This window comes from Pogonomyrmex barbatus, unplaced genomic scaffold (assembly GCF_055798465.1).
Source record: "Pogonomyrmex barbatus isolate J1 unplaced genomic scaffold, ASM5579846v1 scaffold23, whole genome shotgun sequence".
Classification (NCBI taxonomy): Eukaryota; Metazoa; Arthropoda; class Insecta; order Hymenoptera; family Formicidae; genus Pogonomyrmex; species Pogonomyrmex barbatus.
Genome location: NW_028297120.1, coordinates 174,537 through 188,801, shown reverse-complemented (window position 1 = coordinate 188,801; position 14,265 = coordinate 174,537). Strand labels below are relative to the sequence as shown.

Here is a 14,265-nt window from a genome sequence, read left to right as displayed (position 1 = left end):
CTCGATGCTGACTCCCCCATCTGTCTCATTTCACATCCGGCGAAAGTACACTGTCCCTTCCAGAAAACCCGTCACTTCGATTATTTTTAACCCCCCCCCCTTCTCCGCGAATCGATACGCGCAGTTAATCAACCGTCGAATAATCGAATAAATGAACTTGTCTCGCTAAAATTTGATGAAGTATGAAGCGCCGCACTTACTTTCCCCGTCTCGCAGATCAAAAATATATTATAAATGACAGACATTATATTATAAATGTATTACAAATATCTTATATTTAGCCGCCGAATATTTGCGCGATCAAATAATATTCTCGAAGATCACTTTAAAATGTTAATAGGTGTAGGTAGCAAAATAGAGGTAAGACGAATTAATTATAAGATTAATAAAAGCGTAATAATAGGGAAATTCTGTTTGTTAAATTTTATATTTCGCAATATTTTGCAAGTACTAATGATTGAAAATTTAATATTTAATATTCATAAAAGGTTGAATAAAAAATACATGTGTATTGTTCAATCAGATGAAAAATATATTATATTAAACATAAAATCGTAATTGTGTATCAAATTCCATTTTTATTTCGTATTACTGCGTAACTTTGCAAAAAGTTTGACGTTATAGATATGTATTTTTACACCATTACGCAGTAAATGCATCGGGGTTACTGAAACTTAATCTTTTTACCCGTCATTATTATTATTATAGTAACAAAATGCTTTTAAAAGTTTTACACTAAAAATATCTTTTACGCACAGAAATTTTAAATTTTATTTTATTTTTAATTCGTCTAATTTTTTATCGTGATAAGGTCAGTCTATTATATAGAACTCAGTAAAATAAGTATGATAGATGTAAAATTTTTATATTTTTCAAAGATTTAATAGTCATTATTTGGTCATATTTGTGTGTTTTAGTCAAATATTTAATATTAAGAAAAAAATATACATTTATATTTGTTTTTTTTTATAATATAATTGACATATTTTAATTTTCATATTTATTCTATAAAAATATATTTTTACAAATTAGGGAAGTGCTCAGAAAGTAATGACTATCAATTGTCTTCGTGAATATATACATACGCAATTTTATTTAGAAAAATTAATTGAAAAATTAAACATCTCATACGAAAGAGAGTGTTGCAAAGATATTTGATAGAAAGACAATAAAGTTCCGGACAGAAATTATATTAAATTCCATCAAAAACTACTTCAACGTCATATTTATAATATCTCAATTATCCACAATTATTCCAATTGAGTCTAGTTTCGTACTGTTTCGCGCCAGTTGTCATTTTTAAAATATATTTGGGTTGATCCATTGTGCCGCGCTTCTTTGTTCACGCGTAGAATTTTACGATGGTGATACGGCGGATCATCGGAGTCCGATTCGTAGAAAACGTCAGAGGAACCCGCACACGTCGTCCGATAAAACGTCGCCACAAACAAACGCGGTGAGCAGCCGAGCGCCTTCTCTCCCGCGTGACTGTTTCGCTTATGCGGCGCGAATAAAACGTCCGTCCCTAATCTAATCTAATCTAAAGTGGACAATCTCTGACGGCCGACAAATGAGAGAGAGACGTTAATCTTACTGCCAGTAGTTTCCGAGCGATCATATGGAGATGATGTTTACAGTTTTAATTATTAATTCGTAATAAACGTATTATCGTTTTTTTTTTATACAGAAATCCGTTCTCCAATTCGCAAATAAACTTGTCGGATTTATAGAATAATAAAAAGTTCGAAAAAATAATTTCAAAAGTAGCGCACACCTTATAATTAATGCAATAAAAAGTATATCGAGTCTCATGTATGTATATAATACCAAAAGGGAAGTACGTTTGACAGTTGACAAATTATATTAATTATATTATATACGAGAACAATCGTATAAAATTAATCGCGCCGATAATCTCCGGGCGACACGTAGGAACGTAAATCTATTTCATGAAATTTCTATATTTTATAACGCGATCGATCGATCGAATCGAGGTCAACGCCGACGAGAGTCATCGATTAAATCGGTCCGGGAGAGACGACTTAAATTTTAACAACAAATCGATCACATGGGATAAGATTGTCGGCCGGCTGGAAATAACGACCCTTCTATGTCCTCTCCCTCCCATTTTTCTTTCCGCACTATCGAGTGAAAGGGGGAGAGCGGGGATGAAGGCGAGGGCGAGGGCGAGGGCGAGGGCGAGGGCGAGGGCGAGGGCGAGGGCGAGGGTTCGAGGGTTGGTACATTAGCAATGTTTTGTTGACACTGGAGAACAACGACGAAGCCATTACTGGCTTCTGCCAGCGTGATATAGCCCTTCGATCCATCGAGAAAGCTGGCGAACGACAAACTTGCCGTAGAAGCGATTGCGCTGTCTCTTTCTATCATACCGTTTATCATACCGTTTCTGTAAAGCTGTTTCTGCAGTCTTAATTTTTATATTTTAAGATCCATATATATATATATATATATATATATATATATATATATATATAAATTGTTTAAAATTCTGGCGTTACGTGGATTACGATAATATAATGTCTGTAATTTATAATCAATTCTCATTTTATAAAATTTATAGATTAGAAATGGAAATAAAGCCATTCTCAGAAATTCTGATTTTTACTATGCTTTTTCCTATCTTGAGTACCTCCTCGTTTCGAATGCCGATAAGATACTTGATTAAATCATTCGGCTGAAGAATAATAAATTTGAGGAACGATAAGTCGGTTGGAGAACCTTCGGCGTGAACCTTCATGGGATATCCAAACCTTGATCTTTATTTCCGGCTCCGCGATGTTGCGCTCTCTCTCTCTCTCTCTCTCTCTCTCTCTCTCTTTCTTAGTTCATCGTTTGCGGAGCGGAGTCCCTTTGGAGATTGCTATGTCGCGACTCTTTCTAACTGCAGGACTAACGCGACGATAATAAAGACGTTTTAAGCACCGTACAAGCGCGATCGCTCTCGCAAAGAGAAAGAGAGAGGAAGAGAGAGAGAGAGAGAGAGAGAACAAAAAAAAATATACAGCGAGCCCAGCGCGTGCGGTCGGGAGTTTATTTTTGACTGCGAAGAATGAAGGCACAATGCACTCGCGCGGATGCACCGGCGTCCATATACCCGGCCTCTTTCCGCTCTTCTCTCTCTCTGCCCCTCTATTGTTTGTCGTTTTCGACGATGATCGAAATCGACGCGTTTTAAATGCGTACGGCGCACACAGGCGCGAAGTGGAGAAAAGATCGCGATACGAAACACGCGGTATTTATTTTTCAAGCCGAGCAATAGAATCGATATTCGAAAAAAAGCCGGGCCGACTGACCGATGTTTTACAAATCTTCGAGAGCAATACGGGGCCGATTACTAGGTGTATTCCTTTTTTTTTTTTTATATCCGCGGCGAGAAAATCATCATCGACGCGCCACTCGATGTCCCATGTCGCTCGAGAAAGGTATAATTTTCATTTAAAGGAGATACAATGCCGTTCGTTTAACATTTACAAAATTTGCCAATTGCGCTGTGCATACGCTGTGTCAACTCGCTTCCGAGGTTTACATCAATTATGACAATCGCGACTTCCTACTCGCGAAGTGTACGAGCCGCGTGCATACCGCGGCTTATGAGACGCTTATGCCACTCTCCATTGTCAGATATTATTTATATTATTTTTAGTCTTAATGGCCGGAGAGCGATCTTCCAGCGAGGACTAAAGTAGCTCTTCTCCCTCACGGTGCGCAACGCGACACCGGCACGCACGTCGGAAAATTTCGAGAAGCGACGCGGCGGCGGGGGGGGGGGGGCGGGGGAGGGGGAGGGGAACGCGCGCGCGTGGAGCAGCGAGAGAGGCGGATTATCCGACGCCGCTGCCGATCATCTTAATCAGCATCACGGCGCGTTATCTCGCGTTTGGGCGATACACGCACGTTTCACCGTCACCGGACACCGCGTACCGGGAACAGCGACAGCGGTTCCGTTATCGTCGGCAGCGATGCAATTGTAATGACGCACCGCGTCGTCTGCGTTGTCCTCTTCCTCAACCTTCCCCCCCCCCCTCCTTCCCCCCGCTCCTCCTCCTTCTCCTCCTTCTCGCCCTCATCTTCGTCGTGGTCGTGCCTCGTGCGTTTTTCAAAGTGCAGCTGATGCACTTTGGCGTGGCTGGATGCTGACGACTTTGTATCTGCGCGACCGGCGCAAACAATCTAACGCTGATTACGGCCGGGGAAGTCCACCCTCTCCACCCCTTATCGAGACCGGCCCCGATTTTTTTCGGAATGCAAAACAGTCGCGCCCGGAGTCGAGTACGGAGTACGGGGCGCGGGGGGGGGGGGGGAGATTTATCTCGATCGACGTCTCATTGTTTAAAGTTCGTTACGGGCGGGAGAGTGCCCTTGCGAGAGGATTAAGCGTGTACGGGATATTACGGGCGTTTCGAGAATCCACCCTGTTTAGATCGGCCTTATCTTTCGCGCGATTTGGATCTTATATACTTCCGCTCTCTCTGGATACGGCGCGCTCTGGGCGTGTGTCGATAATTACGGCCGGCCGGCCGGCCGGCCGGCCGATATCAATTAATTCGGCCATTACGATTCGAGAGCGCGCGCAATCGTTATCTTTCTACATAAATTGCCGTGCGGATATTCCTCGTTGTAATTGCGCGCGATAAACGGCTTGTAAAAAAAAAAAGAAGTGGTAAATCATTGAAAATTTGATTGTAATCTAATGTTGATAATTCACCGTAATTATTATAATTATCATCGCAGGCATCGTGTATCATTTATTACTGCTTTATTATTATTTTCGTTTCTTTAATTCTTATTACATTGCGGAGTTTAATCGCAACTTCCGTCGGTTATCACTCGACAGTAAATATGTTAAAAAGTATGGATAAATCATTCATTATCTCTTCAAATTCGTCTTTTTTTGACAGGCAGTCTGCTCTTCGTTGAGCGTGCGCTTTATATCGTATCGAAACGAGGTAGTTAAATCGCTCGATAAAAGCTCCCAGGAGGGAACCACGGTCCCCGTATTTGATGTTTTTTGTCTGTTGCAAACGCCCACGAGACGCCCCTGTCCCGAGGGGCTCGATCGAACGCCGCCCCTGCATACGTGAGCTCGACTTAATTTCCAACTGCGCGTTAAATAATTAAATAATTACGGTCTTTTAACTCTCAAACATACGTTATCTATTTCGTTATTATAAACATTATCATAAATGGTATTCTCTTACATTCTCTTACTTTCTGGAATCAAGTGGAATCATATATATGCATTTAAGTATAAAGATTTCAAGAATCGATAATTTTAAGTATTCATCAAAATTTCCTATTCCAGTTTCTGAAACGAATAATTTTACTTCAGAATAATCAATTATATTAATTTAAAAAAGTGGACTGTCGAGATTTGTCGAGAGCAAGATTTGCAAAATCTGTCTTTAATTAAACCAAATCACAATTTTACACAATTTTATTTACATTTCTAGTAATTCTGTCTCACGCAAATTAGTTTTTTGATGACAAATAAGCACAAGTAAAGCTAATCACAATTTGTTGCACAATACGTGCACAATTCCAGTATAGTCGAAATAGTTAAGGCTTCTTTTGTTTCGCAAATAATTTTTATAAATTTATTTCTGTATAAGCCAAAAGCAAATAACAATAATTAATTATTTTCGCACATTTTGGCGAATGTATTTTATTAAAAATTATCATCCCCCTTACTTGGAAATAAAATCCGTCGTTGACGGATCATCAAACAAAATATTTAAGTTTCAAGTTTTCTGCTGACTGCACATCAGCAGAAGCGTCAGCGAGGAGTGTCTTTATCGAAGGATAAATAGATCCGACTGATCCATGCGAATCGTGGTCACGGAGTCTTCTCGCGAGGGAGGAAGTGGGAAGCACCATCGTGACGGGACCAGTACACAGTACACATCGTGCCACGGGGAAGATATCGAATTTCTTATGGCTTCTGTGTATTCCCATGGGCAGAAACAGGAGGTCAGAGATGCGTATATCTACGAGGTGTTCGCGAATTAACGCATCCGCCTCAAAGCGACGCGTTCGTGGATCAAGCAGAATGACGATTTAATATTGATCGACGACATCATCAAGTTCAATTCTAACTTCAGATATTGTGAGATAACATGAAATTTATCTTTTTTAAAAACTTGAAAGTCGATACTTGAACTTAAGAGGTTCCATCAATTTCGAATCATAATTTAAACGATGCATTTTTGCAAAAAATAAGTGGTTCGCGAAAATATAATTTATTAAAAAAATATAATTGCGCGCGCGCGCGCGCGCGCGCGTGTGTGTGTGTGTGTGTGTGTGTGTGTGTAACTGACAAAAATTTATATAAATTAAACTGGTCATTTGATATTGATACAAGATTTAATTCCAGAGCAAAGTCCGTATTCAAGAATACAATCCTGTAGGCATCCATATTTATGAGTATGGGTTTTACAAACCCATACTCCGATGGCTTTGCGAATATACGTGTATGGCATCATTCACCGTATATTAATTACAGGAAACCCTGCAAAGCATCTGTGCTTCCGAATCACCCTAATATCATCACAAATATTGTATATCCGTGCCCGTTCAACTGTTCGAATCGAATTTGCGTGTTCATATTTCACGAATAATATATATAATAATAATAATATATATAATAATATAATATATAATAATTTTGTTCTTTCGGATTTTTCCGAAATATAATAATCCACTTTAAATCGCTCAAAAGAACTAGCAACTCCAATATTATGTTATGTATAATTGTCTTATTAATATTGTACTTCAATTTAATCCATTAAAAAATATAACTTTCCGTTTTACAGTACAATAAATGTAGTATTTTTATCTATAAAGAAACACGGGTTCTATCGTCAGAAATAAATAATGATCTCACATTTGCCTAAACTAAAAAAAATATAGCTTGATATTCAAAGATAATTTCTATGCGATGGATTCACATCCGGTCTAATCGATCGATCAAGGAGGAAGATATATCACGGCGTACTTTCCGCTTATCAAAACGACACTTTGCCATTTCGCCGTAAGGTGGTAGGTTTCGCGAGAAAAAAAATTCCGCAAGAGATCGACTCTCTGTCAACATGGCCCAGATGGCCCAGCTGGTAGTTATTTATTTATTATCCGCTTTGCTCGCTCGCTCGGCGAAGAGGAGGACGGCACGAGAGCCGTGTATGCACGCATGCGACACGATGCTCTCGATGCTACGCGGCGGAAGGCATCGCGTTACGTACATAGTTATGGGGCCTCCGCTCGTTTCTAAAATCGGATGTAGAGCAACGACCTTCCAAACAACACGGGACTCGTACGGGCCGCGCGCGCTTCTATCCGCGAGGGACGAAAATTCCGGACGCTAACGTCCGTCAGTTCTACATCTGCGTGCCGTCGGACGCGTAAGAACGCCGCCAGATATTATCCGCCTGACGAAGTCAAGCTAAATAAAACGGATTATTATTCGTCGCGATGTTTATTAATATCTAATATTCTAATCGCGCGTTAGCCTCGTGTTACATACGCTCGGTATACGCTATGTGTCCCCGTTATATTTCCTGTCGTATTACGGTTTTACATATTTTTCTGTATAATCTATTTTAGCACAATTTAGCATAATTTGATTTTCATAGAGAAATATAGAAGAATATAACGGAGAAAGCCCGATCCCTTTCCCCGTTTGACCCAATTTGACGTTGGGACGACGTTGTTCATTTCCTGACATAACTAGATTTCACTTTTCATTATTATCACTTTTGAATTATTTATTAAACTTTAATGTATATTAATTGTATCTATTCCAAACAATATTTTGTTAAAATAAAATACGTTTGGTTAAAACAAAATTTCTTTCTACTTTTCGATTCAATGTCGAGACGCGTCTCTCTCTCTCTCTCTCTCTCTCTCTCTCACGTCCCGATATGACAATTCAATTTACGTAATTAACCAAGCGGAAAGAGTTTCCGGTGTCAAAGACTCACCTATGCTCGGCGGCGCGGTCTCTCTGCCTCCGATTTTTGAACCAGTTGCTGACCTGCGTGGTCGTGAGGCCGGTGCTCTCCGCCAATTCTCGCTTCTCGCGCGGCGACGGATACGGATTGGTGGCGTACCAATCCCTCAGGACGCTCCTGGACTTCTCCTTGAAGCAGTAAGACGTCTCCTCGCCGTCCCAGATCGTGCGCGGTAGCGGAAACTTACGTCGCACTCGGTACTTGCCTGCGAAATAAAGGACGAATCCCTCCGGATGAGTGCGGGGACGTTGATAGAACGCCTTCGGGAGAACGCGCATTTTTAAACAGTTTTGCGAATACCACCTTGAGAATACCACCACGCGAGTTTACTCGTGTCTTTAAATACGCACATTTTCGAAGCCTCCAAGATAAACATTCACCCGGACGAGTGAAAATTTGCATTCGCGAGCGTAGATTCGCGATGCCAGGAAAAACGGAAGAGGAAGCAGCGCACTTCGATCCTCTTAGCTCTTCTCCTCGTAGTCTCTCAAGAGCGACACGCTTTGATCTATCTTTTTAGGGGTGGGGAGGGAGGGGAGGAGTTGGAGTTGGTTTCTGGGACGAGCAACCGGCGGTGACATTGTCGTCGTCGCCGTCGGCTTCGCGCGCGCCGCTCGCGAATAAGATCGAGCGTAGTAAAGTAGAGCCAAGTTTATATCATCAGCTCGTCAAGCTCGTATCGTGCGTGCGATAATCACTTCGTCCGTCCGTGTGGCTGTCGGTGTCGAAATCGCGCGCGTTGTTATTAATCACCCCGCGCGAAAATAAATGCGGCAGCATGCGTAAAATAGCAAGATAAACGTCAGTCGCCGATGTTGTTCAAGTTAAGTTGGTTTAATCGACAAAACAGTAGTCTATATAGTCTATATAGTCGAGGATCGGATAAGCTCATTGTTTCATTGTTTCATAAATAAATTATTAAAACACGTAAAATTATAAAGAAATCGCTTTACTGTACATAATTATTAACGTTTCAATGATAACACTGTTATGTCTTATATATTTTCTATATCATTAATTTAATGAGAAATGTGACCTACACATTTTTCGTGTCCACTTGGAGTTGGCTCTATTCTTTAATGGAATTGCGAGAACAGAACACCTCTTACACTTTCAACGACTCTTTACTCTACGTGAATGTTGTATGATTAATTTATCTGCTTCCCGAGTAGCTATCGAACGTATTATATTTCTACAACTATATCTCATCGATCAACTTGACTAGTTTTTAAGTGTGAGGACAAGATCAACGAAGTCATACACTTTCTCAAGCTATTTCTCTGTAAAAATATTCTATCAAACTGAATTGTTGATGAAAATAGAAAAAACGCTTTCAATAAGTAGATTAAAGTCAGTTAGGAAATAAATTGAGAGACTCACGTCATTGGAAGAACTTTTATTTTATCGAATTCATTTTTAAGTAACGTTTATCGATCTCGACGTTCTCAAGAAAAAAGATTAGATTTGTTTGAAAAATGTTTACTAACCAACTGCACCGAGAGGCCTCCCGCGCAGCCTCTCGGCCTCGATGTAGTGAGCCTTGAGCCAGAGGGCCTGCAGTTTCGGATGATTGTTCGGGCTGAAGGTGTGGCTCTCCAGGATCCTGTAGAGCTCCTTGAATTGGCCGCGATGGAAGGCGACGATCGCCTTGGCCTTGAGCACGCTCTCGTGCCGGTGCAGCCTGGTGCACGCCGGCAGAGACCATAGAAATCGGCTGAGCCTCTCCACGGAGCCTGCCTGCTGGAGAACCTGGACATTCGACACCATCGCCTTGAAGACGATAGACAGGGGGGGCACACTGTTAGTCGGCAAAACTCATCCCGGGTCTCCTCTTATTCTAGTGTATCTTGTATATGTCTCATATTCGCCTCTTTCCGCCGATCGTTTCGTTCAAGGAAGACAGGTCGAACAATTACCGGTGACTAACGAGGCCAGTTTTCGGAACGTTTTCGAGTAAAGGAGGATTTTGCGAGAATTAGGATGAGGATGGAAGGTTGTAACGATTGACACAGATCGCAACACTCTTCCAAAGATTTCATCGGCACATTAATTAAAATGAAAAAATAAAATCTAGATTTTATATAATTTAATTTAATTTTTCATACTTAGAATTTTTAAGTCGGAAAGATTAAAATATATTTAATTTCCTTCGGTCCTTCGGAAGAAAGTGGTATGTTTTTGAATTTAACTCTTTAAATATTTATTATTGTGTATATATGTGTAAAAATTATTATTAAAACTAAAGATAAATATTGAAAACTAATCTAATGATCTAAAATTATATAAAGAAATTAAAAAGAAAACAATCGAATTAATTCTGATATTTAAATATAATCTACGAAATAAAGAAAAGATTAACTTTAACAAAAAACTAATTTGAACAGATCTCTTGATTACATTTATTTTATTAGATCCTATCTTTAAAAAGAACGAGCTGATGCAGCTTCAGATAGGACCGGTTTGCATTTGGAATTTTTAGATAGCTTCGTGTTTTGACGTAGCATTTTTGATGAAAAAAACTAGCTTTTATGGAAATGTGGGATAAATCTATCATACATTCGATTATTTTTTTTTTTTTTTTGTTAACAAAACCAGTCTGTTTTAAGCTGTTCCATCAATAAAGTTGAAAAATTAATGGAAGCCCCTTGACTTATAGGCGCTTTCTTAAAATGATTAAATCTTCCTTGAAAAACAATGAGTTTGACGGAACTTTTGAAAAATACAAAATCTATTTAGATCTGCTAAAAAGAGGATTAAGGAGATTTAATATTGAATTGGGAAAAGGTTCCAGAAATTTGAAGGAATTGAATTAGGGATGTCTACCTCCTATGCTGATATATTAACAGCCGAATTTCAATTAATTGAATTTTTGCGAGCAAGCAAAAATGAATCTTGTGTCTCGGAGCGATTAAAATAACCTGATACGTAATTCCGTAAATTACTTACTGGAATACCCGCGTGAAATATTTTCGGATAGTCGGTGGTCCCTTCTGTCACGACGTTAGAATCGATAACCGTAAGCGAAAATCCTGTATATTTATAGATTTCTATTAAAAATCTTCATGTATCATCGGCATGTATCGTAACGCAAAGCCTACGAAATCGCGGAAAAACTTTGGCGACAAGCTTCAAGTATGGAAATCCACGGCACTCTTATTAAGTTTTAATAAAAGATTATCATTTATAGTGAAAAAAAAAAAAAAAAAAAAAAAAATCGGATGATTACTAATGTGTAAAATTACACTCGACGTATCGTTGACGTTTGAACAATTGTATAATTTCTCGAAACGACCATTAATGAACTTAAACGATCGCGTAACACGATCCTAAGTGGAACTATACATCAATTTTATTTCGTCGTATATTTCAGTTCGTTTTATCGGCACGAATCGTGTTATCCCATGCGCGCGTTCATCAGCTAACATAATTAACCACCGAGGATTCCGTTTGAGAAATGAGCTAACTATCCACCGATATCCACATACGTCTGCCTTGCGTCTCTGACGTTTATTCGATATATCACGCGCCATATATTGCCAATCTAGGTATTACACTTAATTTAATAACCACACATAACCGATTTGCTAAAAGCGCAATACTAACTGGTAAAATCGATAACGTTACGTGCAATATAACAAAATCTATCTACATGGAAATCTCGCAAATAGGCGATTCGATTACCGTAATTGCCTCTCAGCGATATAAACAAGAAGTGCAAAAATCATTACGTCACGTCAACTTATGTTTCTTTTTCCTACTATATTTTTCAATATCGCACGTCGAGTTTGGATTCATGAATATCTTATATGCGTATGGGGAAATTCGATATCGACGTAGAAAGTCTCGAGATTTTCTTCCAGCGCGAACGAAATTAATTGCCGCGAAAGCACCGACGGAATTAAGACGTTGCCGATCGTATGCGAACCGGTGTCTAATGACCGCTTAATTAGCTATATACGTATGCTCTGTACACCTGTCATCTTTGTCTGCTCGCTGTCGTCGCCGGATGTCGCCGAATTTTTCGCGATACGACCGATTAATCTTGCCGCCTGGCATAATGAGGAATCAGTGTCACGTTACCCAACGAAGAGAAATGTAGTGACATAGATCTCGAGATTGGATTAACGTGGATGCCGATTAGAAGGATTTCAATCCTCTCTGTTTTAGGACTGAACAATGCAGAAATGCGCGATAAGTTTTTATATATATACAATAATATGGTATATATATATATATATATATATATATATATATAACAATATTTTGTATATAATGTAGATAAAATGTGTGAAGAAGAGAGATAATCCGAAAAAATCTTCTTTTCTTTATTTAAGCTTTGAATATTTGAAACCTTCTTACTGAATCTTTGGTATAATTATATACATTTATATATAAATATATAAATATATATATATATAAAACATAAAAATTTTATTTGAAGTATATAGACGTTAAAAATTGTTAATCTATTAAAAAAGATTGGCTCTCAATTAGATAATTCAATATATTAAATCGTATGACTAAACCGAGATTGAAAATCGATGTTCTAGAATAATACAATCAGATTTAGGAGAAAATCCAGTCCTACTATTTCTCTTTTTCTCGAGGGTAAGAGATCAATTTTCGTCCGCTACCTGATAAAAGATGGATCGCGGTCGACATCCGGTGAAACGCCGATTTCAATTATATCTCGAGAAGGGAAATTATCATGGGCACCTCGAATGATACAAGACAACTAGCGCCCACGTGTCACAGGACATGGCAGCGATCGTTATATTTCTGTACAAATCGATACAAGCGATAAGCGACCGCGATAATGGCGCGGGTCGCAACTCGTGCGTCATAATTACTCATAGTTCCTCAGCATTCTTCAGAATTCAATCGCAAAATTCGAACGCCATAATTGCCTGTGCGACGTGGGCAAGGAGTTAAAGTCTAGCCGCATAATTATAGCGCTAGCACAGGGATATGCAAGAGCGCGTCGTGCAACGATGCAATCTGTGGCCGATCACTTCCGCATTTGGCGAACCCATCTTTTGCCCATCTCGGCACGTTATCTTGCTGCGATCGCCGTACGTTTTTCAATCATTCATCAAATTTGCACTTTTCACGGCGCAAAGTATAAAAGTTAACTCTTAATGTTTATACGATACGAGTACGCCTACATAAGTAGTGTCGAGAAAGCCGAAATGGTGAATACGTAATGTAACATGGAAATATCTAAAGACGTCCAACATTGGTTGCAAAAAATTGAAATATCTTTTGAATATATCTAGGCGTTTGTGTTGAATTTAGAAAAAAATTACATTAAATTATTTTGCATACCGCACATTTTTATAATTATTTTTTATATCCATATTACAACAATCTAATTGTGTGTTGTATTCCTTGATATAAATAATTCAGATATTCAAGAGTTAATTTATTGTATTGGATTCGTCTAAACAAATTTTCAGTTTTATTAATAAAGACAATAGTGTCAAATAAATCATTCAAGATGCATCGAGATGCAATTTGACGTTGTGTGCGGCAAAGAATCGAACAAGCGCGGAAGGAATTGCCCTCTCTCTCTCTCTCTCTCTCTCTCTCTCTCTCTCTCTCTCTCTCTCTCTCTCTCGAACGGGGCGAGTTAACATGTGGGACATGTTCGATATGAGAGACGTAAACGTTGCGCGCAAAATAATTTACGGTTACAGTAAAATCGTGCAGATTCCATTAAGCGTGTGACATGCAAGCGAGTCTTGGCGCATAACGTTCCACATTGTCGGCGACGTAACGACCGCATCCGGCGCGGCGGCGATTTCATCATCGGTACATAGATCGTCGTTTCCACACTTAAAAATGACAATCAACACGACGATTCGATCTATGTACGTGTCGACGATGAGCAATTCATTCGCACAAAAAAAAAATTTAAATCAAGTCTGAACGCAAATCGTGATGAACGTCACGAGAATCATCACGTCACCTCGTGTTCTTTTTAATGTCCGAACGAATCCAGAGTCTTAAATCGAGAAACAAATATTTTTAAATATATATATATATATATATATATATATATATATATATATATAAGTAAAAAATATGATCTTCATAAATACGATTATTTATACTTTAGTCTTGACTTGAGCAAAAATAATGCATCAATATAAATTCGATCAGATCAAGACTAAAGATTATAATAAGATTATAATATTTTTATTTAGATATGAGAATATTTGTCTTAATTTAATGTTATTCC

The 14,265-nt window shown here is 38.8% G+C and overlaps 1 protein-coding gene across 1 annotated transcript in view; it reads right to left on the bottom strand.

Annotated features, from left to right (window-relative positions):
- so (SIX homeobox 1 protein sine oculis) overlaps positions 1-12,190 on the bottom strand; it is a 30,109-nt gene extending 17,919 nt beyond the window's left edge. The window contains exons 1-2 of the mRNA XM_089078453.1: positions 9,512-12,190; positions 7,995-8,229 (exon numbers count right to left, since the gene is read on the bottom strand). Coding sequence (XP_088934579.1) covers positions 7,995-8,229; positions 9,512-9,791 — 515 coding nt within the window. The 5' untranslated portion in view covers positions 9,792-12,190. The remainder of the gene's footprint in view (positions 1-7,994; positions 8,230-9,511) is intronic.
- Between the last annotated feature and the right edge of the window lie 2,075 nt (positions 12,191-14,265).